General features: G+C 40.8%; 1 protein-coding gene across 1 annotated transcript in view; it reads left to right on the forward strand.

Moving 5' to 3' along the window:
• cyth3b (cytohesin 3b) overlaps positions 1-21,893 on the forward strand; it is a 35,212-nt gene extending 13,319 nt beyond the window's left edge. Inside the window, exons 2-13 of the mRNA XM_080511467.1 lie at positions 7,621-7,703; positions 8,142-8,206; positions 9,115-9,181; positions 9,386-9,504; positions 10,058-10,138; positions 10,774-10,886; positions 11,949-12,097; positions 12,642-12,753; positions 16,452-16,528; positions 17,507-17,578; positions 17,713-17,867; positions 19,811-21,893. Coding sequence (XP_080367593.1) covers positions 7,621-7,703; positions 8,142-8,206; positions 9,115-9,181; positions 9,386-9,504; positions 10,058-10,138; positions 10,774-10,886; positions 11,949-12,097; positions 12,642-12,753; positions 16,452-16,528; positions 17,507-17,578; positions 17,713-17,867; positions 19,811-19,883 — 1,166 coding nt within the window. The 3' untranslated portion in view covers positions 19,884-21,893. The remainder of the gene's footprint in view (positions 1-7,620; positions 7,704-8,141; positions 8,207-9,114; positions 9,182-9,385; positions 9,505-10,057; positions 10,139-10,773; positions 10,887-11,948; positions 12,098-12,641; positions 12,754-16,451; positions 16,529-17,506; positions 17,579-17,712; positions 17,868-19,810) is intronic.
• Positions 21,894-24,620: the final 2,727 nt, after the last annotated feature.

Genomic DNA, 24,620 nt, shown 5'->3' on the forward strand with positions numbered 1-24,620 from the left:
ACAATTGCAATAATTTAATAACTCAACTTAATGCCTTTCTGAATGATGAGCATTTGATTGTCGCTTGTGGAAGAAGGAAGCAGCCAAGCTTTTATTCATACTCTCAAGTTTATTGGGTGCAGAATCGTCTGTTCATAAATAAAAGCTTGCTTTTACTGCACATTTAAGTGGTTGTTTTTCATTAAGATCCCAGTTTTATGTACATTATATGCTTACTGGGCGCCTCTGCCACAGATCAAGGCAGATGCACTCGAGCCCCGATCAGCATATCGGCGTCACAAATGTATGCGATTGTCCTCCCGTGTTTTAGCTTCTTGATTTGGGAGGTGGTGTTATTTTGTGAAAGCTGAATTCCTGGTCAATTAGGAAAGGTCTTGTCTAGACGGGGTGTGGGATTACAAAATGGATTATGAGCAACAATGTGAAATAAACAGACAAACCTGCAATAGGCTTCATTTCCAGCATTCCTTTGTACTGGTGTCATCGACCTATGAGAAAATATCCTCCTTCGAGAAATCGATAACGACTCCTGAATTTGTAAAAGGCATGAACATACATTTTTGTGGGAATAAACTTAAACATGGATGAGGAAATTATATATTAGATACCATGCTTGTGCAGTCACTTTCCCATCAGTGAGGATAAAGAACCAAGGATCCAGAGGCCAGAACCACTCTGAGAATCTTTACATGAGATGCTCCAAAAATAAATCACGGACTGCTTTTCTAATCCAAAAGGGAAGAGGAAGCTTTGGAGTGAAATTTTGGCAACTGCTTTACTTGTTCATGAATAAGTGACTGTGACTAGTGGGTTCTCTGAAGTGACTGTCTTGCTTCAAGGGATTGTGTTATAGGGTCTTTGAGGCTTTGAAGAATCAAACAGCTGTGTTGTGTTTGATGTAACCTCTGATTTTCTGTTGTAATCTAATTTTCATAAAGGGGATGTCGTGGATGTCTCCTCCGAGATGAGGGCTGACAACAAGTGACTGCTGCCCAGTTGAAAATCATTGGGCGACGCATTTAAAGCAAAAGAAATCTTTTTTTGATAAAAGTTTACAGAATTGCGAAAACAGCTCGACTGCAAACGTGAGCATATTCATCTTTCCCCCTCACATTCATCAGAAGTGAAGTCTTCTGTTTTCTCTCCTGCATGTTCGATGCGTTAAACACATGGACATCAGTCTGTTTCTCACATCAGATGTGTTTACAAAGCTCCGGCTTCCTTTCACTCTGAAGAGACATACTGAGTTGTTTCAAAATGTTAGCAATTCACAAACTTGTAATTTGTGATTTAATGTACAGGGGGGGAAAAAAACAAAAACAATTTACATTCTTGCCGTCTTCAGCTGTGTATTAGCATGTTGACAGACACAAAACACACAAACCATTCTACCTGTTTCAACATTCCAGGGCAGACAATACTGTCCTAGACGTTCGGGAAGTGAGCTTTGTGATCAGAAACGAGCTGGTTCCAATCCCACTGTCAAGAAGTCATTTTTGTACAAGGCATTTGCGACTTAAGCAAAGTCCTTAATCCCTATTTGCTCAGGTTCTGTTGGGAAAGACTTCCGGCCTAAACGTTGCGCTAAATCTTGTCAAAATGTGCACAGCAACCCTGGAAGGACATAGAGAAACTTAAAGAAAGACACCAAAAATCACACTTTGAAGAGGCGACTTTCTTCATGTTGTATTTTTATTCCTCTGTAATCTGTGTTTTCTGTCCATCTGTTCATCTTCTTCTCAGTCTGGAGCCACCGATTCTTTAATCGAATAGCGTAGCCTGATGAGCATTAATATTGATTCGTTTAGTGGATTCAGTCCCAACGTCACCCATTCATGCTGAATCTTTCCCTTCTTCTTTTCCAAGTGTCCTGAGCTGCTTCCAAAGGATTAAAACTCCTCTTGATTGGACGAAAGGATCTGATGCCCAAATTATATTTGATGAACTAATATTTAACCTTGAACTTTAAAATGAATAAACATTGCTGCAGGTGGTGTGTCTTCAGCACTGCTGGTCTGACATTGAATTCACGCCACATATAAACCACCGTGGAGCGAAAAGGGCAGTTGTGATTGTTGCAGTCGAATCCTGTATGTTCTCATATTTGAAGTTAGCTTCCCCATATAAAAAGACAAACTTAATGAATCTGAAAAGAGAGGAGAAGTTGCAGCACAAAAATTAGAGCAGTGGAAAGAAATGAAGAATGAAACTTGGTGGTGTAATGAAAACTGGTCGGACCAGACAGGGCGGTTTCTGTGGGAGGAATGTGGATTATTTCCATAGACCACTACTGTCATGTGTTCAGGGGCAGGAGCTGTCAGTGCGTGTGTGTCTGTGTGTGTTAGTGCTTTATGTGATTGCTTGTGTGTGTCTCTTGCATGCTTCAGAGCTGTGTGTAGGAGTACGGCCGAGGGAGGGGGGGGGGGGCAGTTACTACACACCGAACAGCCACAATCACAGCCTGCATGACTTGGAAACAAGCTGCTAAAAAAAATAAAAACAAAACAGCACACCTGCGGAACAGACTATTGTAGGACTGACCGGTCTGATGACACAGGTATGACAGACATCATGGGAATTGGAGAAGATAGATAGATAGATAGATAGATAAATACTTTAATAATCTCCAAGAGAAATTCACAGTTCCAGCAGCAGCAATATGGAAAGACAGGGGCATGCAGGGTTAAAAAAAGCAATAGGTAAGATAGAAGAATATACCTTCAGTATAAACAATAATTAAGCAAATAATTAAGCAGAAGGACGAAAAGGAAATGTGGGATGTTATTAGTTCTGGAAATGTTAATAAAGTAGGAACATTTGATCTCGTAGAAGCATTTTGTTAAAACAAGTGTTGGATGTTTTAGTTTTCATGCACAATGACGTCTAAATGTCACATTTATTAGAAAAACAGTGTGTTTATGAGCTCTTTGATGTTGTTACGGTGTCACAGACTCACCAATATACAGACTATACACACAGTCGTGTTCAGCTCGGCTTTGCTTGCATGTTTTTGCCTCAGCAAAGCCACAATTCAGTGTTGTGAACTTGTGTAAGGGCTTCTTTAATTAGCTCGCTGTGGGGAAAAAGGACTCTGCCCACCTCGTGTTTGATGTGTTTGCTATTGTTCCAAGGAGACCAGCCCAGCCGTCATGATCGCGGCAGACATCCCCTCCCTTGTCTCGCTGAAGGATCGGGACGTTTTTCATCAGCTCTGTTTGCTGTCATCTTTTGTCATCACTGTGGTCCACACCGTCGCTCTCATGAGATCAATATTATACAGTAAAGATGAACAGACTCAAGTTTTTAGTGTGGCGGTGTAGCAGAAATAGACTTTGCTGTTGTTTGATTTATTCACTACAAATTCTTCATTAACATAATAGTCAACCATTTTTCATGACCAGTAGATGAATTGGTGAATTATTTTTTTAATCCTTATAAAGCAAGACAACAAAATAATGGCTAAAAGTTCACTCTGATGGCCTTTGTACTGTCTCTCATGCTGGAAAGTCTTCGCTGTCAAGGACATTTACTCAATGACTTTGTGACGTTTGCAGACCTTAAGAATCGGATCCCAATCTCTTCTTCTTATCAGGACAGATAACCAAACTCCTACTGCTGCCTGGACGAGACAGTCATGCATTCAGCAGCAGGATTCAGCCTCTGGATGCATGTGCAACTTCAGTACCAACAGCAGCTCGAACATGTGCAGTGCCACTGACGCGCATTAATGGTTGTGTTTTGGACGCAGCAACATGGACGGCAGATCGCTGACCCGAACAAGGAGCATCATTGAGATCATTTAAGAGCATCATGATTTGACTTGAAAGACGGCATCTGTTATTAGTTGCATGGATAATTTGCATGTGATGTTAATTTCTCTCTGAGCCCAGTAAAAAACGGAAAGCCGCACAGTATATCATGATTATAATGAGGTCACAAGATTTGCAGTATGTATTATCTTTGACCAGTTTCAACATTCATATGGATAGTTATAAGATGAGAGTAGATTCTTTGAGCACAATGATATTTTGAGTTTTGTTTTGTTGGTTTGCAGGGACTTTCTTTCCCAGGGGAGAAATGCAGCAGCTCCTGGATTGGTTGACGGTTTCATTCTGGCAAACTGTGCGGAATGTCAGCATTTAGCATTTTTTTCATCTTGCTGCGAGCAACCACTGTGTGAAGTCATGCTGCAGGAGCATAGCGCAGTAAAAGAAGTTGTGCGTTTGATGGTTCGTGCAAACCACCGCCAAACAGGTCACCCACTCGGCGAGTAACACAACCTCTTTGATCACCTGGTGAAAATTTCCATTACGACCCCCTTTCTTATTTTGTGAATGCGTCAGCGAAAACCTCAGTAATCTATTTGGCGCAGCTCTTTCACCCCAGGAGGAAGTAATGGATACAGCTCTGTTAAGGGTGAAATTAGCAATCAATGAACAGGGAAGTTTGTCCGTTATATTGATGTGACCATCGATCCTCATCAGTTCAGTCTGGCTTTCTGATTTTAACTCAACCTTGCTGGCCTTTTGGGGATCCCGACTTGTTGCAGGTCTTCAGTTGGAGAACGCTGATTGTGAGATGGGAAAGGGGAAGCTGCGAAGTCTGAGACCCATTTTTTTGGACATTGTCTGAAGCATGTGACCGTCTGAGAAAACTTAAGCGACGTGGCAGTTACTCATCGTTGCACACTTGGCGGCCAATTGGGGGGGCAAGCAGGCAAGTTTGAGCTATTATGATGATGTATTGATTGTAACTAGAACGGCAGCCCCTCTAAGTCATAATATGAAAAGCCTGAGCGTGTTGCATCAGTTATGTATGTGGTTGTGCTGGGGGTTAAGTGTGCAGTGTTCATAACCTAATATGGATTTTTTTTTTTTTGTGGGTCTGCTCTCTGTGGAAACACACACATATAAACAGACTCTCTTAGATTCCTTGACTTTCATGTATAATGCATCAGAAATCCAGTGCCTGCCGTACAGTCTTGGTCCTTCTCCCTGTGATATCAGATTACTCTGCATTTTCTACACGCTACAAAACACACACAGCAGGGGTTTGTTAACCAAAACAGATTCGGTCTCCTTAGACAATTTGTTCCTTTCTCCAGTCCTGACCAGCTCTTTTAGCCAGAGTAGGAGGGATGGAGGAGTGTTTTGCGCATTACGGACGTCGGTTGCCTGCAGGGTCTTTTTGCTCCACAATTACGGCATTATTAGACGGCTTAACTGAAGCCAAGAAAAGAGAGCAACAGAGGCACAGAGTGTGAAGATGTCTAGTGGGCTGGTATCTGTTCCTGCATCACTCCCCAGTCTTGCCTTTTCTTTTCTGTTTGGCACCGTCTCTTCCTTCCTTTTGCGTTTTGTTTTTCTCACACAAAGACATTGCCTCCTGCTAACTTTTTGCTCTTTTTCTCCTCTTCACCGACCCTGATGCTTTCCCAGAGGTCTATTATTGCAAAGTTGACAAATGACCAGAAATTAATTCCACATTTAATTGGATCAAAGTTTCGGTCGTCGGCCTTTTGATTCTATCACAGGATCCTCTTCTGGAGGTTTGCGCTGAAGTTTAATATCAATTTAATATCAATATTGATCTTGCTAAAACGGTTTGACATTTCCTGCACAATCTCTATTTGCTTGCTTGCTCATGGTAAAATGAGAAGTTCCATAAACATTAAAACACTCATAGCAACCGATTAGTCAGCCTTATTCATTCTTCTTCAAACACTATCCAGACAAAACACAATGCAGCCCCTTACTTACTCTTTGAACAGAGTAAGACCTTGTAATTGTTGTTTTTAATCATCAAAAAAAAAATCGAACCCAAATCAAAGCATGAAAAAAAGAATGAGAGCGACTCGCACATCCCCAATAATCCGACCCCCCACCCGTGTTGCTGCTTCGCAAATAATTACGAAAATTAATTTGATTGTCAGTATTTATCAATATAGTAGAATTTTTGTTACCGGTAATGGTTTTCTTGTCATGAACTGTATTTTTTTCATTGTATTTCTGCCAGTATAACAGCCCTTTCCACATCTTAACAAATTAAGAGTGACTCACCGCTCAGTCTCAAACTGCTTAGTAGAAGTGGCATTTATATTCGATTAACATTTCACCTGATTTGAACTTGTGTACAATTATCAATAAAAGTTGGGCTCTTGTATACATTAGCTATAACTGTTCTTCCTTTGACACCTTTTTTCGTCTTCTTTCTCATACACGTGGATCGAGTGTGTGGGTAATAGGGTGGGAAAAAACACATCTGGGCCCGCTTTCTGGACTGGGAATGCTCGTCTGTGATAACATGAGCTTTGTACCCTCAGAACGTAATAACCTAATAGTCCTTGCTGCTTCTGTCACTTTGTCTTTCAGAGCAAAGTCGAGGCAGAGGGATTGATTCAGACACTGAGCGAGAGGGAAAGATACAAGAGTTAGATACAGAGGAGACGAAATAACTTTCTTTTTTTCTCTATTATTTACAGTTCTGGGGGGGGTTGGGGTGGAATGGGCGACTGAATTGCAAAGCTGCTTAGTGGTATGATTCAGTTGGGGGATTTGATTCTGCTCTCACCCCCACTTCAAGCACTGGGATGGAGGCGGACAAAGAGAGATGGAGATAGAGGGGGAGTGGTGTGCATATGAGAGAGAGAGAGAGAGGAACGGTGTAGGAGAAGCACAATCTGGTGTAGCTCCATGTGAAAATGACCTACTTCCTGTTAGCTCACTCTCAAATGGATTGCTGTTCTCTAATGTGTGGAAGAGAGAGGGGGTGGTCCTTTGAGGCGTGTGTGTGTGTGAGAGGGGAGAGGCCGACGTGGTGTAGTTTAATGAAGGATAAGTAGGTGGCCTTTGGGACCTTCAGCGTGGAATAAAATATAAGTCGTGCCTGAAATGTAAATTCTGTATGCATGGTGTGTACAGTGTGCACTAACCTGTAAAGCATGCTTGTTAGGTGACACGCCTCTGATTCAATGCAGAGGTAATTACTCAAAGAAGAGGGGTCGATGATTGTAGAGTCTCAGAAGGCCAATGTTTGACGTTGCATGTCTGGCTGGATGCACACTGGTGCGTGTGCGTGTATGTTTAACACCCTGGATTTCGTTCATATCCAGTTATATATTTTATTCAACTATTGATTGAAGTCAACAACTTTTTACAGGCAGATTTCTGTAGATTTATCCCAGTTTCTAAAGAAATTTCTCACAAAAAAAATTTGTATTTATGAGCAAACTGCATAAAATGCTACTGAAGTACAGGTCAATAAGCTAAAAACATCCCCACTTTGTATCACCTTCTGAACATTAGCATCAGATTGACATATCGGATAGAAGCTAAAAGAAAACCCCCAGATTGTTCCCTAAAACCTGCAGGCTGCTAGAAGCTGTGGATTTAGAAATGGAGTGGGACTTCCATAAGCGCGTTCGTTCGGGTCACATGTAATGTCTTTGGAAAAGATTCATTTAACAGGTATGCATTGTTGAGCTTAATCCCCGTGAGTTCTGACTGGATGGTCACAAGGTGAATTAATCTAATCCATCCTCATAGCCCTCCCGACCAATCGCAACCTCCCCCCACTCACATTTCTCTCACTCACTCTCTCGATCTGCTCTGCATTTTCCAGTTCCAGAGGACCTGTCTTTGGAGGAAAGAGATGAGCTGTCAAACATCCGCCGCAGGAAAAAAGAGCTTCTGGATGATATTGAAGTGAGTAGCAAATGGTGATAATGAATTGCTTGTATATGTGCGGAATTGGTAAAGGACAATACACCCAGATCAATGGATATGATTTAATTAAGGATTCTGAGCAGACGACATGCAAATAAAATGTTATTCAAGACTCTTCTGATCAATACTTCTCTGCACTGAGCAATATTTGGAATATTATTATGATTTTGCATGCTGCTGCTGTGTTAAGATTGTTCACAATTGCAAATATCATACATTTCCTGTTGCTTTCATCATTTAATATTAATAGGAATGTCCTTCCGTGACTGACCTACAATTTGATGCTGACAACTGTACAGTGACCATTCCTGTAACAATACCTTTTAACTTATTTACTTGTTTCTTTAAATAAACATTATGTTGTGTTGTGATAGACACAAAGTCTTTGAAATAAGTGACCGAGTGCTTTGTTTGCAGCGGCTGAAGTTTGAGATCGCAGAGGTGATGACTGAAATCGAGCAGCTCACCTGTGTGGGTGAAAGGTGAGTGAGTTGAAGATGCTTTATTCACAGAGCCTTCAATAGATCTTTTGTTCTTAAACTAAAATATTTAATCATTTTCATACATCTGTTATGCTTGCTTGGTAGTTTATGTTTGTAAGTCTCAACCGCGATTGGCCATTTTTATAGATGCCCCTCATGAATGTCACCTATATTGTGGACTAGAACAGGAGACGCAGAAAGTGGTTGTGGTTGAAATGAGACAATGAATCAGTCGTCAAAGCCTTTGTTGATTCACGTTTTCAACAGCCATTTAATTAACCCACTTTTCCTGTTTATTTTGCCTCTCCTGCTCTTTTACGGTAAAGCCTTCAGACATACAGTCACTTTCGATGTGAGCGTCACACCTGTCGTTTTGTGTGCGTGTGTTCCCATGCTAATCCCCCTCATTGTTTGAGCAGTGAAGCCGGACATCGCTCGACTAAACATTAGCCAAACTGCGCACACTTGGCGGCTGCCGTTTGATTGGCCGACGAGGTGCAGCGAGGTCTTGTGTCAGGCTGTGAGTTTAGTGTGTCTCAGGTGCAGCTGGCAAAGGGGCCAGGGCTATTTTGGGCTCACGGGAAGCTTAAGGAGCATTCAAATTGACACATAGGTAAAGAGTTTCCTGCAGGATGCATGCAAACTGGCTTTCGGAATCGTAGCATTAAAATAGGATGTAATGTTGCAAGATTTTGAAGGATACGTTGAAATTAAGGTGGGAGCTGCACCGTTGAGTGACCAAAATTACTTGGTAAATAACCAAACATGTTGGTAAATAAACACTGTGATGGTTTTGTCTTTCATGAAAACCTTTCACAAGCTGAGCCACTAAGAAACCCAGCAGCCTAGGAGGGAAAAAAAAACAAAAAAACACCACACCCACCTGTCATGTTCTGTTTTTATTACAGCAAAACCACACAAAGAAACAAACAGATCGCCATGGGGAGAAAGAAGTTTAACATGGACCCCAAGAAGGTGAGGTCAGACCCTGATGTGATTCCTTTTCACGATCGATAACACAGTCGCAGATGGATTCCTCTTTTATGATTTAATTTGGCCCCTGTAATCACATTTCTAAATGTTTCAAGGCCATCCGTCAGGGCTCTTAAATGGAACCAAAATGAGTAATTGAAGTGCATGTGTGGCTTCTCTTTTCCTTTTTTTTTTTTTTTTAAACAGGGAATTCAATTTCTTTTGGAGAACGATCTTCTCCAGAACACCCCAGAGGACATTGCACAGTTCCTATACAAAGGCGAGGGCCTTAACAAAACAGTAATCGGGGACTACTTGGGGGAACGGTGAGCGCTCCATTTCTTTCCATCTCTCTTTTTCCTTTCCTCCCTATCTCTCAGTTATATCTGCACCACTCGCATTCAGACACGGGGGCAAAACACTGGAAAACTGCTTGCTTGGATTTATGGAGCAGAGCATTGGTGGCGTTAAAAAAAACAACTGAGGGGACATGTGGTTCTTCTCGAAGGGCAGTCAAGGGGGGAAAAGCTCTCGGAAGAACAGATCGTGTCATGCAGCCCGGCTCAGCCACACAGCGGCTCTCCGTCTGGAAATGGGACGATGATATGGTCGCAGGGTTTTACTTCCACCTTGAGCCTAAACAAGTGTGACTTTATGTCTGCAGTGGGTTTCAAGGGCTGTTTCTTCATTTCAGTGTCTGTTCCCTGAGCGTCTGATCATTTATTAATAATCAGAATAGTCACTTAATGTCATTGATCCTTTATGGTTGACTTTATTTATTTATTATTTTTTTATTTAAAAAGTCATGTAAAATGTCATTCATGGATAAAGAGTGTATCAATAAGTACAATTTTGACAGATGTCCCTTCTGATCCACAGTGATGACTTTAACATCAAGGTCCTCCAGGCATTTGTGGAACTTCACGAGTTTGCAGACCTCAACCTCGTTCAAGCCTTAAGGTGAGCCGGTGGCCCCTTTTATTGCAGGTGTGCGTTTAAGGCTACAAGTGAGAAGATGAAATACAGCCTCAAAATGCTCTGATGCAGTTTACAGCATCATGAGAAAGGGTTTTACAACTCTGCTATCGCAGCGATAAAACTTGTGCGCCTCAGCAGTTGCTCGGTAAACAGCAGAATTATGAGCGTACAGCAAATCAACCAGAAACACAAGCTTATATTCAAATGTTTGATGTTCCCACCACGGGATAGGAGATTGTATTTACAGGACCCAGCACAGATACTCCAGGTGTAACCTCTTCTTGAGCGCTTTACGTTTCCGTCCTAATTATCCCAACTTGAGCAGAATCTGATTTTTAATGCCACAGGATACAGAGCATATAGTGTACATTACCTGAATGTTTATGTTGCATTGATGCGATACAACATTGTAAAAGGAGCGGTCACACACAGCTCTGTAAATAATTTATTCTTCAGGTTGAGTAAAACTGTGCATTTATTTCAAAAGTTGCTCCTCTTCTTAGTGTAGAGAATTATCTGAGGCATATAACGCGGTTTGTCATGTACAATGAAAACACACATGCGCATCAATATTTCACGGCTTGTTGTTCTGTTTTGCCCTCTCTTTGCTGTTGCAGGCAGTTTCTGTGGAGCTTCAGACTTCCAGGCGAAGCCCAGAAGATTGATCGTATGATGGAGGCGTTTGCCTCCAGGTACTGCCAATGCAATCCCGGCGTCTTCCAGTCCACAGGTACCACAAACACAGACGCAGCAGACACATGAGTCAAAATCAGTCAGACAGCCCTGGACAGATAACATATGGCATCTGGACCATCCCAGCCTCAGATCAATCCCTCTGACTGTCTGTCTTCTGTCTCGAGACAGCTGGACCTGTTTCGGTGGCATAAATCATCCGTCCACGTCACACCTAAATCACCCTCTCAGGACACAGACCTCAACCCAGTTTTTGATGTTTATTCTTTTAGTCTCAATCTGAACTTGACCACTTGAGACCTTTTTTATTCTCCTCCCCATGTTGCCCTGTCCCTCTCAGCATGCTCGCTAATCCCAGTGTAATCAGTATTCGTGGCTCCAGCAGTGATAATGAAATGGATCATTGGTCAATAGCGGTCATTAGCACAGTCCCGGCTCGTTGCGCATCGTCTGCTGCCGCGGTGGCGAACGTTGAGGGGGACACAGGTGACAGCGCGGGTCATGAATATTGATGGGGTGACACACCCAGACTTAGTTATTGGTCATCTCTCATGCCGGGGTTATAAATTACAGAGCAGAGGATGTTGACTGGGGCAGTTAGTGTGTGGATGGATGAGGTGGAGGATGGTGAGCAGGGGTTATGATGTGGTGTCGCAGGAGCGGTGGATCATGGATGTTTGTGTGTTAACAGTGCGTGTGTGTTTGTGTGTGAGACCACCATGCTTTTGGTTGATTAAATCCCTGTTTTTATGAGACAAGAGTGCTAAACTTGGTGTGAGAATTTTTTTTGGATGGATTGCTGTCTCGTCAATCACATATCTCTGTTGCTCATTTGGCATTATTATATTAGAAAAGCTGAAGGGCAACCTTTACACCAGCATAGCTTGTTTGGAAGAGTGAAGCATGTTGGCTTAAAAAAAACCCAGAAAACACAATTTTGTCATATTATAGTATGAACTCAATTTCACCTTTTTTAATCAGTGTTTTCATCTAATTGTTAGAAATCCAATCACAAATGCCTGATCTTACTCGGAGAGAGAGGAAGCCCGCGCTGCATGTTGCGTTTCCCACTGACCCCGCAATGTAATTGCTTCCACAGACACCTGCTACGTCCTATCATTTGCCATCATTATGCTGAACACCAGCCTGCACAATCCCAACGTCAGAGATAAGCCCCCAGTGGAGCGCTTCATCTCCATGAACAGAGGGATCAACGAGGGGGGGGACCTCCCGGAGGAGCTACTCAGGGTGAGAGCTTTGACTTTATTAGTTTGTTAGGTTTGACAAATGTATCCTGCGTCGCGTTGCATTTTAATCACGGGGTTGGTTAAAGCGTAACATGGATTTTAATACATACTACATGAATGTCAGAGAGAGAAAAAAAAATTACAACAAATGCGCAGGCTCTCTTCTGTGCAAAGCAATCATGCTTCACTAATTGAGATATTGCAGCTCTGCAGACTTTGCATTTCACTCTGGGTGCTGATGCTAATGATTTTTTCATGATTTCTCAAAGAAGAAACAAAAAAAAAAAAGAATTACCTAAATGATGTCGATACCAAAGTGCTATTTGTTTTACTTATAGTGAATGCATAAACAGACACTTTATCAAAAACTGCCTGAGCTTGCAGAGTCACTGAAGTATTAATCATTTGTCTTTGACTTCCCAGCACTGTAATAGTTTGTCAGTGCCCTGTGTAATGCACTGTAAGTGTGCATGCTTATTTGGAAGTTTTCCTGCTGATGGAATCTTTCTGTGCACCTCAACTGTTTCTGTCTTCTGTCTGCATAGAATCTATACGACAGCATCAAGAGTGAACCCTTTAAGATCCCGGAGGACGATGGGAATGACCTGACGCACACGTTCTTCAACCCAGACAGAGAAGGCTGGCTTCTGAAATTAGGTTAGCATCAGACTCAATCAGCTGCCGAGGGAATGCAAGACATCCTGGACGACTTGATTTGGTTACTCCTGCATTTTTTTCTGCTCTGGGGTTTCTTTCTCTTTTTTTTTTTCTCACGAGAACTTTTACTGCATGCTTGAGGCAATTCCAGCTCACGTACTCTGAGTTTTGTGGTGAGGTACGATGATATAGACACAATGCTGTGTGAAGTGCACTTTATAGACTTTAGTTGAACTAAAACCAGATTAAAAGCACAAACTTCTCAGCTGAAACATATCTGCATATTCGGTTTTTAACCTATGACCCAAAACATGCAAGGAACATCATTAAACACAACGGCTAATCTTTTGAGTTGGCTGAAAATTACATTGAAACATACATAAAGTGTTTGGAAGAAAATAAACAAGAAGCACAAAGAAACAGAGAAACCGTGCAGAAGCATTTATCATTATATGTAGCTTTTTAAAACTCCAGAAGAGAAAACTGAATTATCATCATAATGTTCATGAATGATTAATGCTCTGTGTATATTCAGATCCCTATAGAAATACATTGCACAGATTATACTTTAGAAGCACAGCTAAATTCAACCTAGCTGAAATAGCATCTCCTGTGGAGCACACAGACTCAATAATTTTTTTCGTGTATGTGACTCATCTTTTTATTTTGAATAATTTCTGCTTCTAACTTGAGCATGTGATAGCTCACAATAGGTGGAAGCAGCCTGTTCATGTTACTGTGATTATTCACAGGAGAGATCTCAAGCACAGTTAAAGTAAATGTTGGTGTTTGCATTTGAGAAAATTCACAGTTTGCAGGTTTATGGAAAAGAAACCGGTTTGCTTTTGTTTCCATTGTGGTTTATCACACATTTGGAGTTGTACACTCAAACTTGTTAAAACCATCTTTAATGCTTTTGTGGAAAGCGCGCTGTAAACTGTAATTTACTAGTGAATATGTGTGCGCGCAGTGTAACGGTCGTGCGTGCCGGCATTTTCCATGTGTTTTTGATTGTGGCTCTTCTGCTTGGCAGTTGTATCCAGCAGATGTTGCTTACCTACATTATCTTATCACCTCTTATTTAACTTCCTCCTTTAACAGATTGCTTTTTTTTATGCGGTGAGACATTGATTTATTATGTAGAATAATGACAGTCCAGTAGCGTGGTTTTTGTTTGTCCAGTGTTCGAGCGCAAACTCACTGCAGGTGGTTACGTTTATGACGGTTTTCTCTCTCTCTCTCTCACGCACACACACACACACACACACACACACACACACACACACACACACACACACACACACACACACACACACACACACACACACACACACACACACACACACACACACACACACACACACACACACACACACACACACACACACACACACACACACACACACACACACACACACACACACACACACACACACACACACACACCTGGCTTTGACCTGCGCATTCTTCAACCTCTCTGTAACGTCTCTGTAGCCTCATCAAGCTTCATGAGTACGAATGTAAATAGCCCCATTGTGGCTCACAGCCCTAACATGATTACATTCTAGCAGTGTTCCTCCCCGGAGCCATTTCCCGCACCAGTTCTCACTATGATATTTCTAATTTAACTCTAAAAATAAACCCTGGAGGATGTGGAGGAATAAATGCCTTCTTAGCAAATCTCTCTGTGCGCAAAAGCGGAAATTTGGCCACGCTAATTCAATAGCCAGAGTCTATTGAAATGTAAGTAAAATCGGGTGCTTCTGTGATTACGGGAGGCCCGTATAGGCTCATGTGAATCAATGCACACGCACTCGCACACAGGTTGTTTCTTATTGTGCGCTGCTGCGTTGCAGTGCAGGTATGCAGGAGCACGCCAGACATGGTGTCTCTCACCAGGGAAGCTTCCTCAGTGTCCCTGCTCCGTCTTAAATCCCCTGTTTTTCCTCCAGGGTGAGGCTTGTGCAGTGACCGCCACAGGCTCAGTGCTGCTTCCAACCACCAAGCTGGACGTTCGCGCTTGCCCTTTCGCCGCTTTAGTTTCTTTCCGTTCCGCGATCCAGCACGCACAAGTTACCACACGAGGTGGAGAAGTTGCTCTGGGGTGTCCTGATTTATTGTCGTCTTTTTTGCATGCATGTATTTGCGCATATACGCTCCTTCAGGGGTGCTTTAGGTGCCATGTTAGGTTCATATCAAGAGCTAAGTTTGCTCCCTTCTCCGAAGAGCCAACAAGGTTTTTTTTTAATCTTGTTGCTTTGAAAAATGAATAGGCAAAGTCGGTAATAATTTAGGAGTTCCTTGAGTCATCACTTGATTAAGCTCAGAGTCGAGAGAGAGATAGTGGCAGCAAATTGTTATCGTGTACAAACCAGTTCGCCCGCATGTTTCAGACAGTTAAAGAGAACAGCTTTCTACAGTTTATCACAGTATCGGCGATATACATTTAGGCTTTCATCACACGATGTAGGAAATACTGAACATTTGACTAATTGACTAATCTGTTTTTGAAATTGACTTTTTATCTATGTCTAAGGCATTTCAGATTTTCATAAAAATATGATCATGAAACTGGAACATCAACAGCCCACATTTATTGGAGAATAAACTACTCATAATAAACTACTCATAGTAAACACAAACCTACAAATTATAAAAGCATAGAGTGTATTGTTAAATTAAAGTGGCCTCTTACATGAAGACAGAAACATCTGGGTCACAGTGACTTTTCAGCGGCATGAGGAGTATTTCCTGTAGTTTGTGGTCTCATGACATTTCCCTGTGGTTGAGGACAGGAACCTAAAGCTAATTGAATCACAACAGCAAACTAATGTGCAACCTTGTATAGTCAATTATGTTAATTTCATAATTTGTTCTTTATTTTTTGCCTGGATCATGATTTAATTAAAGCAGTCGTAGACTTTTATTCTATCTATATTTTTTTAAATAGTTTTCATTGCTTGATCTAATTTCTATATTTCTTATGTACATCCTTATAAATTTTGTACGTGTGTACTTTTCTTCCAGCATTACATAATCTATCTAATTTGATTAATTTGGTAAAGGACTATGATAATGTTAGGAAATGTGTTATAAAATTATTAAAAAAAAAAAAGAAAGTGAGATACAGTATATACATCCATGTCCATTGAATGTTACAATCATGGTAGATAGGCTTTAAATTCCATTAAATACTTTTATCATAAAAATACCCCCCCAAAGAGTGTCTGTCTCAACTGTGTGGAGTCTGTCTGGAGTTACAGGAAGAGACCGAGAGACTCCCTCAAGCCAACATCCACATAAGAGCCAACATGTTTAGAAGTACCTCCAGAAACTATGTGCAAGGTTACAGAAAATAAAATAAAACTGCTGTTTGGAAGGCAAAGGGTGAACAAATACTGGCCTTCCTTCTGTTTATTCACTCTGGGTTAAAAGAAAAAACTTGTAATATCTCTATTTTGATAGTATCCTTGCTCTGTAGCAAATGGCCTAAGATGTTTGCACGATACTGTATTTACACAAACCTAATCAAATGTATGGGGTCATTTCATTAATATATTCTGGAGAATAAGAAAACACGTTTGATGTAGGTCAGCTTGGTTCGCGAGTGTCACATTCCTGCTCTTTTTCCTGACAGGAGACGGCCTGTCACTGAGGCCATTGTGTCACTTCCTGTCTCCTCTGTCTCTTCCTGCCAGGGGGTCGAGTGAAAACCTGGAAAAGAAGGTGGTTCATCCTCACAGACAACTGCCTCTACTACTTCGAGTACACGACTGTGAGTACCATACCGAGGTCGTGTCTTTGTTGATGGTGTGAGTTGACCTGGAGTGAACATTTTTGATGGACCCCAATCTGAGTTTAGTTAATATTCCAATGATTTTGCTGTTGATATTAAATACAGGAACTCCATGTGTTGCATTCCGAACAATATTTACCTGAACGTGCTGTACCAGAGTTTGCTTGTTATTTGGCTCCATTCCTGCTTCCTCTACTCCGCATTAATTATGTAATGGCACAGATTGCTAATTTGATGATTGCACTCACAACTTCTGTTGCGGCTTCACGTTTTACTAACGTGTGTGACAAATATATAAACAATATCCTCTCTTAAGTAAAAGCCACATCGTAGGGGGGGGAGAGGGAAAGAGAACTTCCAGTCGCCTCTAATTTCCACGCACGGCCACAGTGGGGATTTGTTCCATACCTATTTTAATTGACATAAGTGGTTGTTAATTGTTGTTCAAATTGGCTTATGATTAGCTCGATTACCAAGCGGCTGTTAAACCTTTGTCTTGACACCCTGCTGTTTGTGTGTTTTGTGTAATGTAGGAAAAATTTGCGAGTGATCCTTGAAGATTTGTATCAGTTCCTGTGTGGCATTGCTGCTACATCAGCACTGTCCTCCCTCTGCCCTCCTGTTATCCTTCAGGACACTGTCATTACGTCCTGTCCTCTGGTCTTACTGCAGCATGCACACATTATCCAGTCCAGTAAAGAACATGAAGGATGAGGGTGGGGGCTCAGAGCCTGATTGTGGGATTTAATTTTTTTTCACAAACGGCTTACGCACCTATATTCTCCTTCTTCTTCTTTTTTTTTTTTATTTCTAACGATTTGGTTCTCATTTTATTTCCTTGCACTCTCTTTGTTCTATGGCTTTTCTTGATTGCTTGTTTTTTAACTTCCCAATCGTGCAGTTTCTTGTTTTTCTGCCTCCTCTCATGTTTCTGCCCCTAATCCCTCTCCCCATTAGGATAAGGAACCTCGTGGGATCATACCACTGGAGAATCTCAGCATCAGGGAGGTGGAGGAGCCAAGGAAACCTGTGAGTGTTGCCTCATTAGAAACCTCAGCCTTACAACCAGTATCTTTCTCCCAGTTACTTGTTCAGTAAATGCATTCTTTTCTTGGTCAGTGTTAATTATTTGAAGTTACCGACACTTCATCCCCTTTCTTCAGAACTGTTTCGAGCTGTATAACCCCAATCACAAAGGCCAGGTGATCAAAGCCTGCAAGACGGAGGCCGATGGGCGTGTCGTAGAGGGAAATCATGTGGTATACAGAATATCTGCACCCACGCCCGAGGAGAAAGAAGAGTGGATAAAATCCATTAAGTAAGATTTCTTGTACAAATAATGGCACATACCCCTCCCTGACCTGTGCTTTTCCTAACATTACACTTTATTGAACAAACAGAAACTACAATAAGAAGGATTTTCATATCGCATCTTAGAACTGTTGTTCCTTTTATTTGAGTCTATATCTTTCTATTAATAAAACATAAAAGCCTTAAATTCACCCATCCAAGTTCTATCTAGATCATAGATATGTTCAAGAAAAAAAACCTTGGACTGTCGATCAATACCGATATAAACAAGGTCCACATTTTTGTTACCAAGGACAATTTCCTTGTTGCCTCACATGACTTGTTAACCTCATTCTTTTGTTTTTCCGTGGTGCTCCAGATGTTTAATCTGAAATTTAAGACACATTTTGGGATCTTAATGTGCCCCAATAAACCAAATCTGTGATTAATGATGGGGATTTTAGGGTCAACATTTGTAAACACGGAAAAACAAGAGGGATTAAATTTTGCATTTTAATACAGAATTTCATGTTTTTGGTCTCGGTTAAGAATGAAGAGAGGTTTCCTTTATTTATTTATTTTTTTTAACACATCAGAGTTTTATAAGAAATAACCGATGTTTGATTAAAACAGTGAGGTGATTTCTTTTTATTAGAAACCACATATAGTTGTGAGAATAATGATTCCCTTGTTGTTTGTGACCTATATGCTGGATGTTCTGTAATCGCCTTCATAGGAGATGGTGCAATGTCAAAGAGAGTTGGCTCAGCAGAACATGCCACATCTATACTGTAACATAGTGCACACCCCCCCCCCCCACCATACTATCAAAGAGTATTCATGAGGGAAATGATGGGGGATTAGTCACTGCTTATAACACACCAGGGGTGAGCCAGCAAACCTATCCAGGAGAGGCAGCGTGGAGCCGCGCTGACGTTTTCCCAACTATCCAGGCTAACCAGCCAGAGCTTCACCAGAGGGATCCGAGATGACGGGGGGGGGATAAAAGGCTTCTTTTTTTTTTTTTTTTTAAATGGAAATGATATTCCCTTCTTTTAAAGCAGAGATGATCACAGGAGCAATGTGATATCTGCTCATCTTGAGTCACGAGCACACAAACTCGAATGATGCTGAACAAAATAGGTCAAGTGAAAGTGTGAGTGTGTGTGTGTTGGGGGGGTGGGGGGGGGTTTATGAATGAATGCAGCGCTTTCCTAAAAGTGGATTTCTCCAAGTTCATGAAACAAGCATTGTGTCTATCTTTAAATCTAAAGAGAAATGTTACATTTGCCAAAGCAGCCATGCTCGGATTTGTTCAGTCCACTGTGGAGTTATTGTTTCACGAAATTGGGTTGTTGAAAAACGACAATGAGCCCCATAAAGGAGGAGGATAGTCATCGTACACGGACTCATTCTTCAGCGTGTGGCTTTATAAAGGGAATCGGAGATATCCACAGTGGGGGGTTGAGCCTCTTCTTGCTTTGTGTTGGGGCTAACAGGATTTAGCAGGCGTGAAACTGGGCTTCTCACTGGAGCCCAAATGGCTTCCTGACTCACTTGCTCCCATTGTACGCTACATTTCCATTCCCATCACTCTGAGAAGAAATGAAGCTGGAGAATGTAGAAGAGTTCATAATCTTGCGCACCATTATTCGATGTAGCGCAATTATACCTGAGGAGCAGTTGGAGGGAAGCTGTGCGTATGTTTTACTATGTTCTTGGCAGGGTTCTAGTGAGGATCTAGCAAACCAGAGTACCCAGAAAAAATACTTGAGAGGGAGGGGGGGTTCCTCTTCAGAAACCATGGAAACCAAACTAGGTCATTGCACAAAGTTTTTTTTTTTTTTTGATTTAGTTAAAGCAGGGGTTTGTATAAATGTGCCTCCATTTCCATATCAAAGATGTTTGAGACCCTCCTCTCATGTGGCCTTTTTATTTATTTCATCTCTGTCCTTTGATTGGCTTCTCCAGGGCGAGCATCAGCAGAGATCCCTTCTACGACATGCTGGCCACCAGGAAAAGACGCATCGCCAACAAGAAGTGAGGGCGTCACAATCCCCTCGACCTCCGTTCCGCCTCCATCTTCCTCTCCTTCGGCTCATGAACTCATAAACCACACACTGCAAAGCTGGTATACCAGAATAATGACTGTTGGCCACACAACTGACTTCATCCCCGAAGACAAAACCTCAGTTTGTCCTCTGGACTTGCCTGCAAGTCTGGTGTATGTGTTGGACACGAACACACACACACACACACACACACACACACACACACACACACACACCCACACACCCCTAACTGAGACGGCGTAGGTCCAGGAATCTCAATTTTATGGATTTGCATGGAGCAGGAGAGCAAGTAACCAGCCTGTTTGTTTTCCCTCCATCTCATACGGCACCCTCACCTCCCTTTCTCACGGTTACATAACGTCTCTCGGTCTCCCTAAAGCACAACTGCCATGTTTCAGGTGCACATGCATGCATGTGGGTTATTATAGACCAATATGTTTGTGTTTGTGTGTATGCAGCAGTGTGCATGCTATCGGTGCACACGGCATCTTACAGTATGGGTGCATAAGTGATGCAAGTGTTGCCTCCACTGTGCTTTATGAAAAAGGTTGCTGTAACTCAGAGTTTGGCCGAATGGTCGTCTCCACGGTGTTTCAAAATGTCGGTTGGTAGGAGGAGACGGATGATCATATCAGGGCAGTCGTGATTGAATCGGTGCAGAATCGACTCACCTGGACCTTGTTGTGAACTCACTCTGGGTTTGAATTCCATTCTCCTCTGGAGGTGCCACATGGCGAAGAGTAACTTCGGAAAAAAAAGCTGGCTTACAGTTTCTAACAAAGCATTACAGTCTTGAGTCAGCTGGACTGATTTCATTTATCCACGTGGAGCAGAGAATTCTGAAATGTGCATACTTTTTTGTTTAGTTGAGAAGCAATGGTGCTCTTACTGAGACTTAAAGAGTGACTTGAAAGTTGTAATCCTTAAGATTTCACTCCACATTAGCATCGCTTTCATGATTGCAACAGTTGGTTTTCTTGGCTGAGAAGCGGTCTGAAGCTCACTGAGGCTCTTTCGTCTTTACCTTGCAAAAATTAAAAGTCACCAGCACACCGGAGTTCATAATCCGCTTTCTGAGTCTTTTATCCAAGTGAATCAGGTTGTGCTCAGCAGGAAAACCATCAACTCTGCCACTAACTAAATGACACTAATAAATTAAATAAATACAAATAAACCTCCCTCTAATTTCACAGCTATCTTAAGGATTATGACTTTAAAAGTTCTTTCGGTTGGGTTTTATTCACGGCTAAACAATGGGCCCAATAGGTACCAGTCCAGTTAAGCTTTTGTTATTTTCTTGTTTATGGCCTATGTCAGTGAAGGTCGATGTATTGTGATCCTGTTAGAATTTGCTTTGTAATCCTAAAAATCCTTGCTTGCTTTTTTGTGTTTCTCTTTAAAAAACAAACAAACAAAAAAAACTCTATTAACCAGCTATTTTTTTGTATTTATTTTTATTTGTGAAATGGTTTAACACTACCTGTAAATGTTCAACAGCGTATGATTAAGTTATGTCTGTATATAAAATGTATAGGTTTCTGGTCAATTTGTTGTAGTATGCACACTCTGTGTCACATGTTTGAGCCGACTGGCAGACGTTTGCATCAGCTGAAGTTTTGGGTCTTCTTTACAAAAAAGCCTTAAACATAATCAATAGAAAATATACAATACATATGATCATGAAGAGAATTATGGTTGATAACTGTGAAAAAGCTTAAAAAGCCATGACTTACGAGTGCAGAAGATGGTTGTATTTATGATGATTATAGTGAATATGTTTGATGATGTTTATGATAGTAAAGTAATATCAGTGATGATGATGATGATATAATCGATGATGTCAAAAACACCAGTAGTTTTATATGTGATTGTAAAATACAATGAAAGCCTTATGGTCAAGGCACAATATTATCTTCTACTGCCCTTTGTGGGCATTATAGTTACATTAACTTTTATATTCTCTGTAAAAGCTATTGATCACGTTGTACATTACGTGTCTCTACATAAAGTATACATAAAGCTTACTGCAGTCTTGTGGCGTATTCATTATTGATGCCAGTCCTGACCTACTTATTTGCATAAATAATGAGCTCTAATGAATTAAACTCACATGTACAGTCATATGAGGCGGCGTGATGAGCTTTTTGAAGACATGTTCACCTCCATCATGCAGGCATGTGACGTCCGTCTGTACAAACACATTCACATGAACAAGGTGAAGGTTTGGCCTCTGAGAAGATAAAGATGTGGAGCACAATGACTGGAGAGACAGCGCCCTCTGCAGGCAAATCAGGTGATAAATACGAAGAAGGTAAAAAATAAAGTCTGATTTACACGTTTTACCAGAGAAGTAAACGGTATATGGTTACAATAAATATATTCTCATTTAAAAGTAAAGATTTTGACGTTTCTAAATCTATTGAAGTACTTCTATTTATTCCTAACTTTTTGAGTTCATTTATCTCGATAAACTTGTATATTCCAAACACTTGTCAAAGTGAATAGAAATAACATTGTTATAATCTGCATTGTAAGAAAATGTAGATTAAAAAAAACAGGACATTTTCCTGTTTTCAGAATAAATAATTTGGGGAGAAAAAAAGGATCAAAAAGTTAGCATTTTTAGTTTTTGTAGAGTTTATGGTATAAATTGACCTAAACAAGTTTGAAAGTGCACGTGACAAAATAGTTGCTAAAAGTGTTCCAAAGATATTTTAATGTAAGTAATTTGAAGCACAAGAAGTAGATTACCAGGCAAATATTTATATACCACATGAAATGAAACCCTAACATGTTTTTTTTTCAGTACCATTCAGGGTTGCACAGAGTGCAATTTGTATGGACCAATACAAAAGTTGTGCAATTGTCTAGCATGTGTGTATAAGTACTGCCACCCTGTGGAGTTGTTTATTTTATGGAGAAAAGAGCTGCACACATCCACCTTCATGATTACTGCCTAATCTGGAAATACCTTTCATTACTAAATGTATTCTTATATAAAGTAACAAATACAAACTCCATGACTTGGGAACTGAATTTGATTGTGTGCACAGCCTTTTTGGTGCCATGGTCAGTCTTTTTCACCATCACACTACAAAATGACCATGAAGGTGGGTGTCCATTAAGAACAAGTACAGATTTTTTGACATTTAATTCAATCATCGTTGTGAACTTCTTGCTCGCAAACCAGATCCCTTGAACAACTTGATAGAAGCAAAAAGCATGCTGAACAGCATCTATGAGACTGACACAGTTTATTTGAAATGAAGCATAACATGCCACAGTCACCAACAAGACTTCCTCATTGCACCTCATTTTTGAATAAGGTGCACATGAATACAAATAAGCAATTTGTATGTAGGGCACTGATTTTAACTCGACAAAGCAAAACCTGTTGAAAAATTAAGATAAAGCATCTCTTAAAAAAAAAAAAAAAAAAAAAAAATGCATCTCAGTGGTTGAGAGTAAAAATCACAGTTTGGATAATCAATGTGAAAATCAGTGCTGGCTGTTTGATGGTAACAACCTAGCAGATAAACTATCCTTCAAATATTTCTAACACAGCAGCAACATCAGGAGCAACACATAGAATAACGGCACCTAATACTCACCATTATTGTACATGAGACATAATCAATTCATTTAATGCTGAGCATATGTACATATATATATATATATTTTTTTTTTTTAAATCCTACATTTAACAAACAGTCAGCTTCACTCAAATTTTGATCTGCCAAATAACACTGAATTATCTTTTACTTTTTACACATGAACTCACGGACACCTCGGGGTTCAGACTTGTCCAATGTGTACGTTTATGTTCTTTTATTACACTCCAGTGTGTAAATTCAAGATAAAGACAGACACGTGGTGTTTGATTTTAAACAACCACAACAATATTAAAATGAAATGTACATATGAAAATATATGACTTGTACTTCATAGAAAAACACTTTTTACATGTTACCGTTGCCTCAACATTGGTGTTTAGCTGCAGACGAATGGCTGTATTGCCCTTTGTGATGACGAGTGTCGAGTGAATCCTGCAAAATTAGACAACACACACACACACACACACACACACACACACACACACACACACACACACACACACACACACACACACACACACACACACACACACACACACACACACACACACACACACACACACAAACAGGCTCTCTGTTGTCTAAATCTTCTTTTTTTTTTCAGATAATAAAAATAATGGCTGGTCTCATGTTACGCATTCCTGTAGGATTACAGTGACTTGAAACATCAATACACATTTATGTGCTAATCCAATAAGGTCTCAAACATTGAACATTTATTTAAAAGCTGAGAGGCACTGGCAGGTAAAATGCACCAAAACAATGGTGAAATTATCCTACATGGGTTCAAAGGTAATCAAAAAAAAAAAAAAAGTAACATTCGGCTCTCAGATGCTTCAGTTCTTTGCAAACAGGTTGGCTGCTTTTGTTTGTGTTTTCAAATTCAAATCTCACTGTAACAATAAATCCTCCAAAAGCTTTTCTGACCAGATCAAAAAACACAGAAGAAAACTACAGCCGGCTCAAGTGACCTATTTCAAAAGTCCTCTGGTCTCTGTGAAAATGACACAAACATCTCTTTCTCTGATCACACCTCAGCTCTCGGCTGACACTCTGGCCTTTCTGTGATCTCCTGATGCACTTGACTCGGCCTCC

The sequence above is a fragment of the Blennius ocellaris genome (assembly GCF_963422515.1).
Source record: "Blennius ocellaris genome assembly, chromosome: 16".
NCBI classification, from domain to species: Eukaryota; Metazoa; Chordata; class Actinopteri; order Blenniiformes; family Blenniidae; genus Blennius; species Blennius ocellaris.